This window comes from Poromitra crassiceps (genome assembly GCF_964638095.1).
Source record: "Poromitra crassiceps genome assembly, chromosome: 30".
Classification (NCBI taxonomy): Eukaryota; Metazoa; Chordata; class Actinopteri; order Beryciformes; family Melamphaidae; genus Poromitra; species Poromitra crassiceps.
Genome location: NC_139652.1, coordinates 11,976,040 through 11,992,841, shown reverse-complemented (window position 1 = coordinate 11,992,841; position 16,802 = coordinate 11,976,040). Strand labels below are relative to the sequence as shown.

At 45.5% G+C, this 16,802-nt stretch overlaps 1 protein-coding gene across 1 annotated transcript in view; it reads right to left on the bottom strand.

The window, feature by feature from the left end:
* The window catches only part of cntn1a (contactin 1a), a gene marked incomplete at its 5' end in the record, with an annotated part of 68,019 nt that overhangs the window by 20,643 nt on the left and 30,574 nt on the right, over positions 1-16,802 (bottom strand). Inside the window, 8 exons of the mRNA XM_083663000.1 lie at positions 1,102-1,274; positions 2,468-2,595; positions 6,568-6,715; positions 6,941-7,058; positions 8,177-8,301; positions 9,726-9,907; positions 12,226-12,325; positions 15,077-15,283. Of these exons, the coding sequence (XP_083519126.1) occupies positions 1,102-1,274; positions 2,468-2,595; positions 6,568-6,715; positions 6,941-7,058; positions 8,177-8,301; positions 9,726-9,907; positions 12,226-12,325; positions 15,077-15,283 (1,181 nt within the window). The remainder of the gene's footprint in view (positions 1-1,101; positions 1,275-2,467; positions 2,596-6,567; positions 6,716-6,940; positions 7,059-8,176; positions 8,302-9,725; positions 9,908-12,225; positions 12,326-15,076; positions 15,284-16,802) is intronic.

Here is a 16,802-nt window from a genome sequence, read left to right as displayed (position 1 = left end):
AGCATCCAATTAGGTGAACACGAATGAGCTTTAGCCGCAGCGCTATCAACCCTCGTCTCGTTAAGAGATGTCAACAACACAGTGTTTGTTACAGGAGAGAGCAGCAGTCTCTGGCTGCCGGCAGCCAAACCAAGGTTAAGAAAACCCTCATGAAAACCTATATGGTCCCATCGTCCATGGCTGTCCTTAACTCACTGTCTATGAGTCATATTGGCTTTAGTTGATACCACATAAATAATGTTAATGGGGACATACCGTTTTTTACGAGGAGGGAAATAACTCTTGCGAGGGGTCAGAAATGGGCTATCATCAATCATAACGGTGATATGGCACTTGGCCAGTAGGCGGAGAGAGACAAAATGAAAAATGCTAACCACTGCTTATGGTTAGCAGCGCGGCTCTAGGGGGAGAGAGTGGGTCATGTCACTGATAATGGATGGGAGCGGAAATTGCTATTAAACTGATATATCCAGAGCACCAGCAGCATTAGTCTGCCATACTTTGGGAAGGCATGCTAACTGGCTATTGGACTGGCATTCATTTGAAAACAGGCTGTACTTTTCCCTCACAGGTATTTCCAATGAAAATACTACGGACATCACAACCGGACCTCAAATTTCCCTAATTATATGATTTCACCTGGATGAACTCCAGGCTCAAGTTTAGAGCCCCGGAGTTTTTGTGGTCAGGTCGAAAGTGAACTATCAAGCCAAAATGTTCAACTTGACATGCTATTGTAATAGCCTACTCAAAAATGCACCTCCCACTATACAGCAAAAAGAGGAGTTTCTTGATATATGCCATTCAGATCAGAATAATTAGTCTAGTCATTAAGTTTGCTGATAATATTCCTATCATGTTAAGTCTGTGTCATGTTAACTGGTGTATTCAGAGCAAATAGGGAGATATAGAGCATTATCATCATGCTATATATCGCCCTCTTTGCTCTGAATGAGTGAGAAAAGGAGAAAATACTGAATAATTACATCACAACAGTATCCTAATCTTAATTTAAAATGAGATATTCCTCTAAATATGGCAAAAAAATGTAAAAAAAAAACGTAAAACATTTTGTGTAAAAAAAAAGCGTGCCCCTCTCACCGGCGTGCGTTCGTAATGCTGGCTGTTCTTGTGCAGGTCGATGACCCGGCCGTCCAGGGACCAGACGAAGGTGATGTCCAGGGAGGAGTCGTGCGACGCGGCGCACTGCATCCGGGCGCTGGCGCCTGCTGTGACGTCAGCGTTGGACGGGGCCAGGGTGATCTTAGTGGCATCTGGGGGGGAAAGAGAGAGAGGAGCATCATGGGAGCTCCGCTTTTTAAGTGATGAGAAAGAGACGTGTCCAGCCCCTGAGAGCAGCTACCTGCTGTGGACTTCATTCACTTTATGCTGCAGAAATAATCTGTAGAAGAAATAGTGTGTGTATATATATATATATATATATATATATATATATATATATATATATATATATATATATATATATATATATACATATATACATATATATATATATATATATATATATATATATATATATATATATATACGTGTGTGTGTGTGTGTGTGTGTGTGTGTGTGTGTGTGTGTGTGTGTGTGTGTGTGTGTATATACAGATATATATATGAAGAGAAAGGAGAGTCCCCACGCACAGCCACATGAGCAAACCTGATGAAGCTGCTACAGCTAAACGCGTCGTTTGCTGAATAAATCACAGTAAAGCCTTACTTCAGTGTGCGGTGGTACCTTCTTTTGTTTTGTACAGATATATATATATATATATATATATATACATACGTGTGATATATATACGTGATATATGTGATATATATATATATATATATATATATATATATATATATATATATATATATATACATACGTGTGATATATATACGTGATATATGTGATATATATATATGTATATATATATATATATATATATATATATATATATATACATACGTGTGTGTGTGTGTGTGTGTGTGTGTGTGTGTGTGTGTAGTATGAGCATGGGAGGGTCCTAGAGCAGACAGATATGTGTGGTATTAATAAGAAATGGCTGGAGTAGCTCAATATGCACATACGTCCAGCAGAGGGCAGAAAAGAGCTGTACATCCAGCACAACCGGAGATCAACTGTGAAAAGTAAAGACGCTTGACAGCTTGTTATTTCATGTCAACAAAAAGGAAAACACAAACAGGAAAGTGCTATCGATGCCATTACCGGTGTAAGCTATTCAATCGCTCAAGTCCTCTCCTCCTTTTTCATTGAACAGGGTGAATATCAAGACCTTGTCTCATCTTGATTGATCTATATCTAAAGTCGACCGTTTTGGTCTTTGGCCTTGAGGAGCGACTGATTGTCCACCAGGGGCAGACATTACTCAGCCATATCTGACGGCTGGAGATCAGGAGGACACGGTTGTGTGACCGACACTATCAGGATGAATTTAGCTGGAACTTGCCTGTGATGGACAGAGAGCCCGTACTGTTGGCCTTGCCCCGGTCGTTCTCGGCGAAGCAGGTGTACCTCCCTTCGTCGGCCCGCGTCACGTTGACGATCTCCAGGCTGCCGTCCTCCCGGATGAGCACCCTGAGGAGGAACAACCAGGATGAATCCACCACGTAACTGAGGAGAGAGAGAGCTATACACGCTATGAAATATTCAGCAGAAGATACTGAAGGTCAAAAGTCCAGCGTGTGTTATTCCACTGATAGTGCAGATGATTCAAAGTGATTGAAAGCCTCATGAGTATTGTGGGATTGCAAGAAGACAACTGAGCTCAAGGCAAAGCCATGTTTGATTCCTCTGCATATTTCATTATTATGTCAAATAGCATCATGACAGTCACTCTGTCAGCACTCAAACACTCTCTCAGGCAGACAGCCACCATAGTGAGTGTTCAGAGGCATAATAGCTGCATAGTCAATTGGCTGCTGCTTCTCCTCTTTGCGAAGCCCCTATTACCGCTTTCAGACAGACACGGTTCTGGTTCTGGCTCTGGCTCCGTTCTGGAGTCTCAGAACCTTGGTGCTTTCTGGCGAACCAGCCTGTGTTCACACCAGTTTAAGTGGAACCAAAGTGGGAAGACATTATTCGGTAGTCCTTCAGTTTTTTAAGTTGATTAATTATTTGGTCTGGCGTTCGAGTGAACCCAGCCTTGGCGATCTCTTCCACAAGTTCGGCATACGACTTGCTCTTTCTTGTACTGCCTTCTAGCTTTTCTTGAGATTCGGTAGATGTCCAAATCGCCACTAAACATTTGGTTTCCTCAGGAGACCACTGCAAATTATTTTTCTCCATGTTGTCACTGCCTTTTTCTCCTTCCTGCTCGTTTTCACAGCCTAGAATGAGACACGCCCACTGATGATGTCACGGTTCCCAAGGAAAAAACAACAATTTTTTGGTTCCGCTGAGAACCAACTGTTCAGGTTCCGAACCAATTATTTTTTCGGTCTGAACGTGCTGGCCGGTTCAAATTTGGGTTCGGGAACCGGAACCGGCACGGAGCCCTGTGAGTGGTGACTGGACGAGAGAGAGGGGGGGGTGATGGTTCAGTACTGGGTTCTTGCAGATTAGACTTTATTTTGTCGGTGAGGAGCACAGGACTGGGCTTTCCCTGTCTGTCCTGGCTGATGAGCTTTTACACTGTGCTTAACGTCAGACACTGACAGAGAGCGAGCAGCACACAGCGCAGCGTCTACTGGCAAACAGAAGCAGTCAGAGAGCATCCTGGCATCTGGTAGATTGAGCAGGATCTCCAGTAGCTCTGGAGGCAGGCGAGACGCTGTGCTACACACGCTTGCATTTAGAATTGACTACAAAAGCAGAAGAAGACATGTCTGCCGTAAGAGACCAGCCTTTCTGAATGAATTAGGGTTGTCAAAAGTATCGGTAGTATCGATAAAAGTCAATACTAAAAATTTGAAACGGATACAATACTCATTTGCAACAGGTATCGATAGTATCGATAAGTATCAATACTAAAAATTTGAAATGGATACAATACTCATTTGCAACTGTATCAATATCAGCAGTGCTTTCTCTTAATGAAAAATCAAACATACCACTGATTTCTCCCTCTCTGTCATTGGTGGGTATCTTTTGCTTCAACAAGTTCAAAGTATTCTGATAGGCTGATGACTAGAGCAGGTGTAATCTGCTGTGTTCTGATAGGCTGATGACTAGAGCAGGTGTAATTTGCTGTGTTATGATAGGCTGAAACCATTCACAGAGTTTCATTATCGGAAACTCTGTGCATGGTTTAGCCCGGCATCTCTCGGCCTGTCTCGGAGGGGAGTCCCCAGATGGGGGTCCGCAGCTGTGGCCTGGTGGGTGGGCCCGTCCCCCGCGTGGCCTGCTCTCACGCTCTCAGTCACTATGCTGGTGGCTGGGGGCTGGGGGGGCGGGTCGCGTGGGGGCTGGGTCCGCCTGGGCCGCAGCAGTTGGCCCCTAGCACAACGACCTCACAAGGTTCCTCCTCAGCCAAGTCACTGGGGCAATCCATGCGGCGATCCATATGGTGGAAAGGTTTTCTTGCGTTCACTGGGGGTGAGGGGGTGCCGCTGTGTCCCGGCCTGGCCTTCCCTCCCACGCCATATGTGGGCGGGGGCCGGGTCGGGGGGCATCGGTGCTCTTCATCACTGGTCGAGGGCTGCCGGTTGGTTTAGAACAGCTTAGGTAGGCGATAGATTAGCTACAGCCTAAGGCTGACCTGTTAGTGTTCAGGCTAAAATCAGACTAGAGCAGGGTAGGATAGGCCAGATTAGGCTGTAGATTAGCTAGATACTATGTCCCAGTTAGCTCTGGTTAATGCTTAGAGTAGTCAGTTGTCTGATCTTCTCCCCCCCCCCTCTCTTTCCCCCTTTCCCCGCTTCTTCCCTTCTTCCCCCTTCTTGTTCTCCTCTCTTTCCATGCTCTTTCCTCCCCCACATCCCACCGCCCCCCCCTCCCTTCTCCTGCTCTCTCCTCATTCTCCCCCCCCTCTGCTCCTTCTCCTCTTCTCCCCTATTTTCCTGAATCCCTGCCACTTCCTGCTCTCCCTTCTCTCACATTCCCCCTGCTCTCCTTCCCCTGCACCCTCCCACCTCTCCTTCTCTGCCTCTCTGTCCTCCCCCCTCTCTCACATTCCCCCTGCTCTCCTTCCCCTGCACCCTCCCACCTCTCCTTCTCTGTCCTCTCCTCCTCCACATTTCCCATTTTCCCCCCACCCTCGCCCTAATCCGGGCCCGTATCCTACTCCCTCCCTCCACCCTAGACCCTACCTCTACTCTCTGTCCTCCCCCCTCTCTCACATTCCCCCTGCTCTTCTTCCCCTGCTCTCCTTCCCCTGCACCTCTACTCTCTGTCCTCCCCCCTCTCTCACATTCCCCCTGCTCTCCTTCCCCTGCACCCTCCCACCTCTCCTTCTCTGTTCTCTCCTCCTCCACATTTCCCATTTCTCCCCACCCTCGCCCTAATCCGGGCCCGTATCCTACTCCCTCCCTCCACCCTAGACCCTACCTCTACTCTACCTCCCCTGTACCCTTCCACCTCTCCTTCTCTCTTCTCTCCTCCTCTCTGTCCTCTCCCCTCTCTCACATTCCCACTGCTCTCCTTCCCCTGCGCCCTCCCACCTCTCCTTCTCTGTTCTCTCCTCCTCTCTGCCCTCTCCTCCCTCTCACATTCCCCCTGCTCTCTCTCCCCTGCACCCTCTCCTTCTCTGTTCTCTCCTCCTCCACATTTCCCATTTCTCCCCACCCTCGCCCTAATCCGGGCCCGTATCCTACTCCCTCCCCTCCCCCAACCCTAGACCCTACCCCTACCCTGGCTCTCCCTCCCCTGCACCCTCATCTCTCCTCCCCTGTTCTCTCCTCCTCCACATTTCCTATTTTCTCCCCACCTCCCCCCTCTCCTCCCTCCCTCCACCCTAGACCCTACCTCTACTCTACCTCCCCTGTACCCTTCCACCTCTCCTTCTCTGTTCTCTCCTCCTCTCTGTCCTCTCCCCTCTCTCACATTCCCACTGCTCTCCTTCCCCTGCGCCCTCCCACCTCTCCACATTTCCTATTTTCTCCCCACCTCCCCCCTCTCCTCCCTCCTCCCTCTCCCTCCCTCCTCCACTCTCCTGCTTTCTTCAAATGTTCAAATGTTATCTTTATTCTGTATATTCTTGTTACTGTGTGTTAGCTAGAATCAGCTAGACATACTTTCTGTGAAGCCCTCTGAGACATGCTTGTGAATTAGGGCTATATAAATAAACTTGACTTGACTTGACTTGATGACGAGAGCAGGTGTATTCTGCTGTGTCAGGTCAAAGTTTGTAATGAGTTTTATCAGGCCTAGATTATGGAGAAGCGTCCATCTGTCTTTGTTTATTCTTTATGCCTCTTGATGTGTTGTTGTCATCTCGCCGCGTGGTATCGAAAATGGTACCGAGTATCGATATTTTCCTGGGTATCGGTATCGAAGTGGAAATTCTAGTATCGTGACATCCCTAGAATGAATGAATAAAAATGTGTATAATATTGACAGAACAGAGGTGAAAAGTAAGCTGCTTGATCGTAGTAAGAGAGAGGGGGCCACCTGGTGGAGTTGAAGAGCAGCTCCGTGCCTTTGCTCCAGAAGAAGCTGGGCTTCGGCGCTGCTTTGGGTCGACACTCGATCAGCACCCGGCCGTTCTTCGCCCCCAGGACACTCTTCACCGGGTTGTGTTCAAACGTGGGCGAGCAGGCTGAGACGGGACAGTGTGGATTATTCATCACAAAACGGACTAGAATATGCATTACATACATGCATACATTTATGACACATTTTACATTCATAAAAATGTGTAGTGTTCTAACACATATTGTGCATGCCACGGTGACTGATAGAGCTAACTTTATGGTAATTATTTGTCTTTTTTATGATTGAGTAAAAGTTATTCTTCCAAATCTGACAATGCGCTTCGACTCACCAATCACACGCAGCTCTGCGTTGGCGTAGATGAGTCCATGGTGATTTTCTGCTATGCACTGGTACATCCCCGACTCCTCAAACGTCAAGCTGCTGAACTTCAGCTCTTTCCTGTCGTACTGTAGAAAATAAAAGTTGTTTATTCCTAAAGGATCCTTACCTTAACATTTCATTATTTCACTTTTTTTTTTCTTTTGCATACAAGTTCACATATTACAGTATATGAAGTATTTCACTCTTTTGATGGGATTCAAATGATCTTGCTAAGCACAGAACTAAAATGAAAATGTTGATTGTTGACATCCACAGAAATACAGATGACAATGACCTGTAGGTTAAGCTGACTGGCAGAAGAGCTCGTTAAGAAGAGCTCGTTAAGGCCTAACGATGTACTGAGCAGCATAGCTGCATCAAACAGCCTCTCTCACACGCTGGCGCTGACATTACCTGCTAGCTACTCTCTCGGGTCTCTTTGCGCTCGCGGTGACAGCTGTTTCTATAGAGGGCTAACACAAACGCACACTGGCACCACCCGCTCAATAACAAGAGACACTTTCCCCCTGACACGGTGCCCTGTGTGTGTGTGCCCTGTCACCGCCGCGCCCGCCCCCAACTGCCCCGGCTGGTACAGTGCCAGCCGCCTGTCACCCCGCAACGCCGCCCCAACTGCCCCGGCTGGCACGCCACGGACAGGCAGGTATGGGATCTCAGGGGCCTCACGGAGCTGCAACGAAAGGTCTGTGTGTGTACTTTACTATAGAGAGGTAACGTGAACGTCACTTCCTGCTTCAGCGCTGTACCAGAGATTTTCTTCCGCAATTTATTTTCCCATAGACATTTTGTAAAATGCTTATAAAAAATAGTTTTACTTGGTCAAACCAAACGGTTCAGCTATATTTAGAATCGGGAGAGACCATAGAACATTTCACTCGGACCAAAACATCGGAAAAATATTTTCTTTAAACCCGAATTTTTTTTAACGTTTTGGTCCGAGTGAAATGTTGTGCGATCTCTCCTGTTTCTAAATATATCTGAACCGTTTGCTTTGAACCAGTAAAACTATTTATTATAAGCATTTTACGAAATGTCTATGGGAAAATAAATGGCCGATGAAAATCTCTGGTACAGTGCTGAAGCAGGAAGTGACGTTCCACTTTGGCTCTCTGTTGCTGTTTTACAGCTGCAGCCAAATCGCTCAATTATGGGACAATAAAGACTGATGGGTTTGAAATATTACCGCCAGGCCGTCTTTCAGCCAGCGGACGTGCGGTTTGGGTTTGCCGCTGGCTACGCAGGACATGGCGTAGCTGCTAGCGATGTCTTTCTCTGTGCTGTTGATGTACTCCACCCACTCGGGAAAGGCTGCGGACGAAGAAGATACGTGTTACAGTGTTTGTTTGAGAAGATAAATGAAAAAGCTACAAAGCTCCTGAATAATATATGATCTAGGGGGCAATATGTGAGGCATTAAATTTGCAATAGCTGTTAGATCTGAAGCTAAAGAAGCTGCACTACAGTCGGCACTGATGAGACCAACTGAGACATCTGGGGCCAGTTGCACCAACTGGTCTTACACTGGTCTTAAGCTAAGTTGGTCATAACCTTACGACCTAACAGCTACGCCGGTTGCACCAAGACGGCTTAAGCCTTCTTTTCACTACGCCCAGGCGTAACTCCTACGCCTGGTCAGGAGGAGGTGTAGCGCCTGCCTGTAACAGAGATATCCGTGTCTTATCAGCGGAGACCTTTTTGAGTCCTTACCGTCATCGTCGTAACACAGCCAGTTCTCCGTCTTTTGAAGCATGATGTTAGATTACAACAAAGTTGTGTGGCTTAGCCTTCCCAAATGTTGCCGTTAATTTTTTTGAATCTAATACATAGAATTGGGAACGTTACATTCAATTTCATTCAGACTGTCTGTCTGGCTCAATCGCCGCCATTTTTCCCCCGGAGCGAGGGAGGGTGGGAGGAGGGAGGGTGTAGTGATGCACATACAGTAGTGGCTGATAGAGCGTAGTGGCACAGTGCGCTCCAAGCAGGTCGCGAGGCACATTTTTGCAACATCATCCAATCAGGGTGCATTCCCTGGCAATTCACATGAACGCGCATTGCTACGACCAGCATAGTTAAGACCAGACGTAAGCCGTGTTGGTGCAACAGGCATAAATCCACTCTAAAGACTGGTCTTAACTAAGACCGACGTAGGAGTTACGACCAGGCATAGTTAAGACCACTTGGTGCAACCGGCCCCTGTATCTGACTGAAAAAACACATCTGTATTTGACTGAGACAACACATCTGTATTTGACTGAGACAACACATCTGTATTTGACTGAGACAACACATCTGTATTTGACTGAGACAACACATCTGTATTTGACTGAGACAACACATCTGTATTTGACTGAGACAACACATCTGTATTTGACTGAGACAACACATCTGTATTTGACTGAGACAACACATCTGTATTTGACTGAGACAACACATCTGTATTTGACTGAGACAACACATCTGTATTTGACTGGGGAAGTTGTCAGACATCAGCATTATTGGCGAGAATGATGGCAATCTTGGATTGAACCATCCCATGCAGTGCGGCTAGCTGAGAATGGTAGAAACAGCTGACATAGAATTTGGCATAGCTCCTAAGGTGTGTGTGTGTGTGTGTGTGTGTGTGTGTGTGTGTGTGTGTGTGTGTGTGTGTGTCCGTCCGTCCCATGGAAATCATTTTAAGATTGCGTATCGATGCCGTCAGCAGTGAAGACAGACAATAGGCCTGTTACCTTCTACAGAAACGCGTGCGGTGTGGTAGTCTTTTCCTTTGGAGTTGACCGCCTCACACTGGTAGGTCCCCGCGTCCTCAGACTGCACGTTGTGCAGGTGCAGGTGAGCGCCCGGCGGCGGCACCTCGTGATTGGCCGGCAGCTGTCCGTTCAACTTCTTCCAGCGGATCTCAGGGATGGGGCTGGGGGAGGGGGGGGGGGGGGGGGGTGGACAGGAGATGGTGGACAGGAGATGGCACACACACACACACATGCAATGCATATGCATTAGGGGTGGGGGAAAAAAATCGATTCACCTAAGTATCGCGATTTTTAATGTCACGATTTTTTGAATCGATCTTTTATTCCAGAATCGTTAATCGCAAAAAATAAATAAATTGGGTGCTTGCAGTCAGGCCACTCACTGAACAGCAGGCCAGGCGCCGCCTACTGGTTTACTAGTGGTTTTATTACTTTATTAGTTAGTCTGAAGTAATAATTACCGTACACTTCAGGGTTAAAGTGGGTGCATCTCATTGTAAAATTGGACTTCAAACGGCCCAAATCTGGCTTCAAACGGCCCAAATTGGGCTTCAAACGGCCCAAATTTCAAGCGCGTCGGCCCATATCGGCCTGGCCTGCTTGGTATCTAATGCCCGGCCTGAATTATGATCCCAGTCCGCCCCTGTTTTTAACTATATCGCCCAGCCCTACTCATGATATATAATATACAGTCTCTAGTGTATGATTCAACTTTTCCCATGTTCTAATCTAGTGTAAAAAAGCAAACAAACTGAAAAAAGAAAAGAAAAAAATAAACAAAAATCGCAATAAATCGTAATATCGAATCGCAATAATCGTAGAATCGCAATACTTAAGAATCGCAATATAAATCGAATCGGCACCCAAGAATCGTGATAGTATCGAATCGGGAGATAAGTGAATCGCCACAGCCCTAATATGCATCACTGCTCTGAAGTCATCATTCAAAAAGCTGTGCTACAGTAGAACTCATTCACCTGTGTGACAAGAATGTGTATTGAAGAGAGTGGGCCAATTTTTACTATGCATGTCATGAGGGGTCGATCAATATGTCTTCTGGACTGAAGCTACTTATAGCTATAGCCTTGTAAACCCATCCTGATCACATGAGCTCACATTCTGTTTGGCCCCACGGATCAGTCCCCGGCCATTTCCAGAAATTAGAACGTAACCGGGCCAATCAGAGACGTGAGCCCTAATTGACAATCTAACCGTCCAATCAGGGATGCCGCTGGCAAAACAGTAACGGTGTCTGCCGATTCAGCAACGAGGTAACGTTAACGTAGTACCCTAGAGTAAACACAGCCATAAGTGCAGTTATTGCAGAAATAGAGTCAATAGCAACAATTAAACAAGAACAAGAGTATGCACTAGTGGAGTTTCTCAACATAAAATAACATTTTCGCCATTCTTCAGAGTGGATTTGGAATGGGCGACGCTGATTGGCTGAAGGAGTTGCCTGTCAAAGTTAGTACTCCTGCCCACTGAAGTCAATGTAAGTGGCTCAGTCCAGACTGATACTGTAATGTACGTAGAGTGCAACAGAATGTGAGCTGATGTTATCAGGATGGTTTTACCAGGCATGTGTAAAGCTGATATGCTGTAGTAATATCCAGTATCTTTCAATCTGAACCTTTTCATGTCAAAATAATAACTAGGAGTCCTTTCCGCCCCAACAGAATTTAAAAGTCTCTGAAACAGCATTTAGTCCATGGCACACTAAAACTGATACCTGAATCCTAGTAGACATAGTGACTGGTAAATAAGTGATTTTTAATGTCCCACTATATCAGTCTAAATGTAGTTCTCAACGTAAGTTCAAGCAGGAAGACTATAATATCTTTTACACTTCCTTAATTCACTTTATATCTCCACTCTTCAATCTACTCACAAGATCATAATAAGCTGTCAATTTCCGGGTTTCAATGAACAATCAGCTGGTTGCCGCCCAGTCTCTGTTAACCAATTGCATAGTGTCACATCACTGCTCTGATCACCTCTCACCCTACGCACCTCCAGTGTAAGCCTATCACGTTGCTCCACAACCCAGTCATAAGCCAATTGCTTGGAGGCGGGTTCCTTAAATATGCTTGTTTCTGTCTCATTCAGCCTCTCAATCATCGCTGCTGTCAGGCTCGCACCCTCCTCCTCCCCTTCTCCTCCCGGTCATCGCAGTCCTATCCCATTCTTCAGTCGGAAGAGTCATCATGAGTCTCAGAAGGAGATCACCAGCACCACCAGTATCTAGACACTGCAGGGGGATATATCTGGATGCTGATCTGGGCTGGTGCTGCTCTCTCAAGATCTCCCTGCGGTGTCTAACCGCCAAAGACTAATAACAATACTTTATTCTCATCATTCTTTCTGTCGTAAATTATTCACTTTATTGTAATAAATATCACTTTATTCATCCTTTGGTCTCTAGTCTCTCCTGATTGAACTATTTCCATTGAACACAGTCACTGTTGCCCATACTTACTTGCCCAAAGCAAAGCATTCCAGTGTGATGTTCTGCCCCAGCAGAGCCGTGGTGTCTGGGAACTTGACTTTGAGGTCAGCAGGATACTTCCTGATGGGACCTGGAAGGAAAAAGAAAACCACATGAAGTGACTCACCTGGTCAAAACACTCCTAAGCCACTAGACCAGAGTCAAACAGTGGTTGGAAAATTCCTAGTTTATATTTTAATTCATTAGAAGACTTAACCAAAGGACAAATATTTGTCCAGGTGCGTTACACACAATTAATTAGAAGAATTAACCAAAGGACAAATATTTGTCCAGGTGCATAACGCACACGCACACGCACACGCACACAGACAGTGTCCAAAGGCTAGGCTTTTTAGGTGAGCAATGCAGTGGGACTCTGTGTATACCCAATGAGCACTAGGTGGTTTTCGACTAAGCAGTAAATAATATATGACATATTATTTACTGTAAAAACAATACATCTGCACAACAGCTGTAAATATCAACAATATACACCGGAGAAGTACAAGATATTAATGCTTAATTTTCTCATATACCCCAGAAGACGTCATCTAAAGATGTAGACATCTACGAAAAGCTACTAAAGTTTCACTTCTAAACACCAGTAGCCTCATTTTAAATGGCTAATCAATTGCTGGGTGAGTCTGATGCTGCACTTAAGCTAGAGGCAAGGAATGCTTGGCTCAGTTTAGACGTTTAGCCCTGATGACAAAGTTGCTTACACACACTTTGGCTTACTTTACTTACACATAGTGCAGACACGTGTCGCATTTAACAAGTAGACATGGGCAGACAAATTCATAGACATATTCACTGACTCCCCCCCAACCCACACACACAAATTGTACAAATTGAGTTAAATACGGGCCACGTCACACCCAGAGGGTGTCTCTCTAGCTTGATCATGTAGGGCCTACATTGCCTACATTGTAGGCAGTAGTCATAACACATAACACACGTACGCATGAGAGAGCGCAAACAAGCCCTCAGCTGAGCTGCAGCCCTGACCTCTGACCTCTTTAATGGAACAGAACATTCTAGTTTGCGTCCTGACCACCATTCAGGATGTGTCTGCCACAGGTGAAGCTGGCCAAACTCAGAGAGGGGCTTACTGAAAGTAGTCCACATTAAACAAGGGAATAATTGATGGACTCTGGGAAGGCCCCCAAGGAAAACGCAGAAATAGCTGCCTGGTTTGTATTTTTTTTCACTCTTTCCTTAGAGCCAGTAAACACACAAACCAGTAATAAACAAAAGGTCCAGTACTTTAGTTTGTGGTCTCTCTCCATCTCCGGAGACTGTGTTGATTTTCCTGCTTATTCTTTGTAGGGAGCTGGCTCTGTCTTAAAGCCGGTTTTTTGGGTGGCCTTCTTCTACCATGTGAGGAGTGCTTCTCCAAGCATCAGCTAATTTTGATCGCATCTATCAAACAACAACAACAACAGTGTCATCATGACCTTATCTTATTTTATGATCAACTATATCTTATATCGAACGCAGGAGAAAGCAAACCGTTTATCAGCCACAATACTGCAGAGTCACTTCCTATCATGTCTTGATGTTTCCCTCTCTAAGGGCTAATGTACACCGGCTCCCGGAGCAGATGTGGTACGGCTCTGTGAACAGGACCCACACTCATGTCATCTGTCAGACGTATGCGGGATCCCACAAAAATAGAACAGGTGCACAATGTTTCCGTACCGCATGTATATCGCCCATCAATTAACATGGGCCAGAGTCGATCCAGCAGTTTTGCCGGATCCGCAACGCAGCCGTAACATATGCTGGTGTACATAGAGAGCCGCAGGGATGACGTATTTTTGTAGTCAGAACGCGGAAGTCCCGGACTTCCTGGTTCTTCACTGTTTCTGTCTATGGGATTTTTGAATGGGTTTTTGCCGCGATGCTTCAAATACGGTCTCTGGGCAACGCAAGATTAATCAAACGCGAACCAGAGTTCAGTCGGATAATCTTCACACACGAGGACCACTTTCATGAGTTTTGTAGCGTAAATGCGAGCCCTAGAAGTAAAAAGCTCGAGCTAAGCTAATCCAGAACTACACACTGTCGCATAGGCTTCCACGTCACGTCAGCACTCAACCTGGACTGTTGTTGATGTGTGCACTGATTACCCCGGGCTGAACGGGGCTGAACAGGTGAGGGAAAGAGAATATCCGTGTTCGTCCTTTGAAGTGGTGACGTTATTGACGTATAATATCCCCATCGACTCAACAGTGTAGTCTCATTTAGCCGTTTGCTAGCTAGCCGCCCTTTTAACGGCACGTAAAAGCTTCAAAACTCATAAAAGTGGTCCTCATGTGTGAAGATCATATTACTAAACACTGGTTCGCGTTTGATTAAGCCAGCGTTGCCCAGAGAGATTATTAGAAGCATCGCGCCAAAAACCCATTCAAAACTCCCATAGGCGAAAACAGTGAAGAACCAGGACTGTTAGCATCGATGATTTCCAGACTCGTTCCTGCGGTTCTCTATTGCCTGTTAATGTAAGGTGATGCAATACCAGTGGTGTTGTATCAATGCGTTCATTGAGTTTGAAATAACAGCATTTTGCTCTAGAATTGAAGGTTCTTAATACAAAAAAGAACACATTAAAAAAAGTTATTACAAAAAAATAAATAACAATATATCTTGTTAGCAAATGTTATGTTATAATAAGGGATATTATTAAGCTCAGTGCATACACAGATAGATAGATAAATAAATAAATAAATACATACATAAATAAATACATACATACATAAATAAATAAATAAATATGTATGGAAGGACTGGAGATTAGGGAGTGAACAGAAAGTGTGGAGCAGGAAGTTGAGGCACTGACGTTCAGCCAGGGGCACCAGAGGGATGAACTTGGAGAAGACGCTCTTGGAGATGGAGGGGCTGGAGACGAAGCAGGAGTAGTTGCCGCTGTCCGTGGAGTCCACCTTGGAGATGTAGAGGTTGCCCGTCGCCTGGGAGACAAAGCGCCTCCTGTCCAACGGTATGAAGACGGGGAACTCGTTCAGCATCCATCGGAACGACAGCTCGGCTGCACGGGAAGACACATGACAACTCTGCCAATCAGGGTGCTGGACACATAGCAACAGCTGGGGAGAGGAAGACAGCTCAGATGATTGGCTGTGAGGCTGGCTCAGTTTCAATCACTTGATTGCATGCAAAATATAAATAGCACAATCTCTTGTTTGGTTTTGAGGGGGATTTATTATTCCATTGAGCTTCCAAATGGAATCGAATAATCCTTATGGATTGGTTGAGAGGAATAGAACAGAGATACTATGTAAAGAGATAACAGTTAGTAATTATGAGGCAGATGGAGGTAACCATGGTTTCACATCGTGGTGCCTGATGGATTTGCATAAGCATGCGTACGGTAAGCATGAATATGAAAATGTTCTTCAGAAGATAGAGCAAAACGAAGCTGCATAAATTTGCAGACTCATGTTACTTAGTCACAAGAATACTCACATATATGGATTAAGAAGGAAATCAATGCAAGAGGGGATTTAGACACAACAATAACCTTTTTGATGACACATTTGCTGGAAGTAAAAATGGGACAGACGAAAACGAATTCATCTTCTACATCTAAGATCTGAGATCTGAGATAAGATCTGAGATAAGATCTCAGATCGGAGATGGAGTGTGAGGGACAAAATCAGCTCAGGGATCGCAGCAAAATGAGAACAGCGGGCATGCACAGCAGGACACTGATGTGACACAGCTAGTGACATCATCACCTATTTATACCTCAGACAACATCAAAAAGGGCACTTCAGTCCTAAGCCAATAGAGGGCATGATTTCATTGGTTTCATCATACAGTAATGATCAACAACAACATCAAACACATTACATGGGGCGATTGAAGAAGACCCAAAGTATATTTGTATATTAGTATATTAGTATCTAAAATGGACCCCCCCCCCCCCCCATTGCTGCCTGGTCACCCATGATATGTTTTAGTTGAACCCGACTGAGCTGTATGAATGCCACTGTTCTGAATGACATAGCTTTTTGTTGTTGTTGCTTTCTTCAGTGTTAAAAAAATAAGGGAAAAAAAGAACAAGAAAAACGACATCTCGCTCATATTAATCATGGAAGCCGGGTTATGTAAATAACCTTAAGATAGATGTCTTTGACACCTTTCGCTTTACAGGTGGCTGCTGACTTGAATCCAGACTGAGAGAAGGCGGATATAGTGTGAGGCACACACACAGAACACACACACACACACACACACACACACACACACACACACACACACACACACACACACACACACACGCACACAGAACACACAGCAGGTAGTAATGGAGGCGGTGGTGAGGCACACACACAGAACACACACACACACACACACACACACACACACACACACACACACACACACACACACACACACACACACACACACAGAACACACAGCAGGTAGTAATGGAGGCGGTGGTGAGGCACACACACAGAACACACACACACACACACACACACACACACACACACACACACACACACACACACACACACACACACACACACACACACACACAG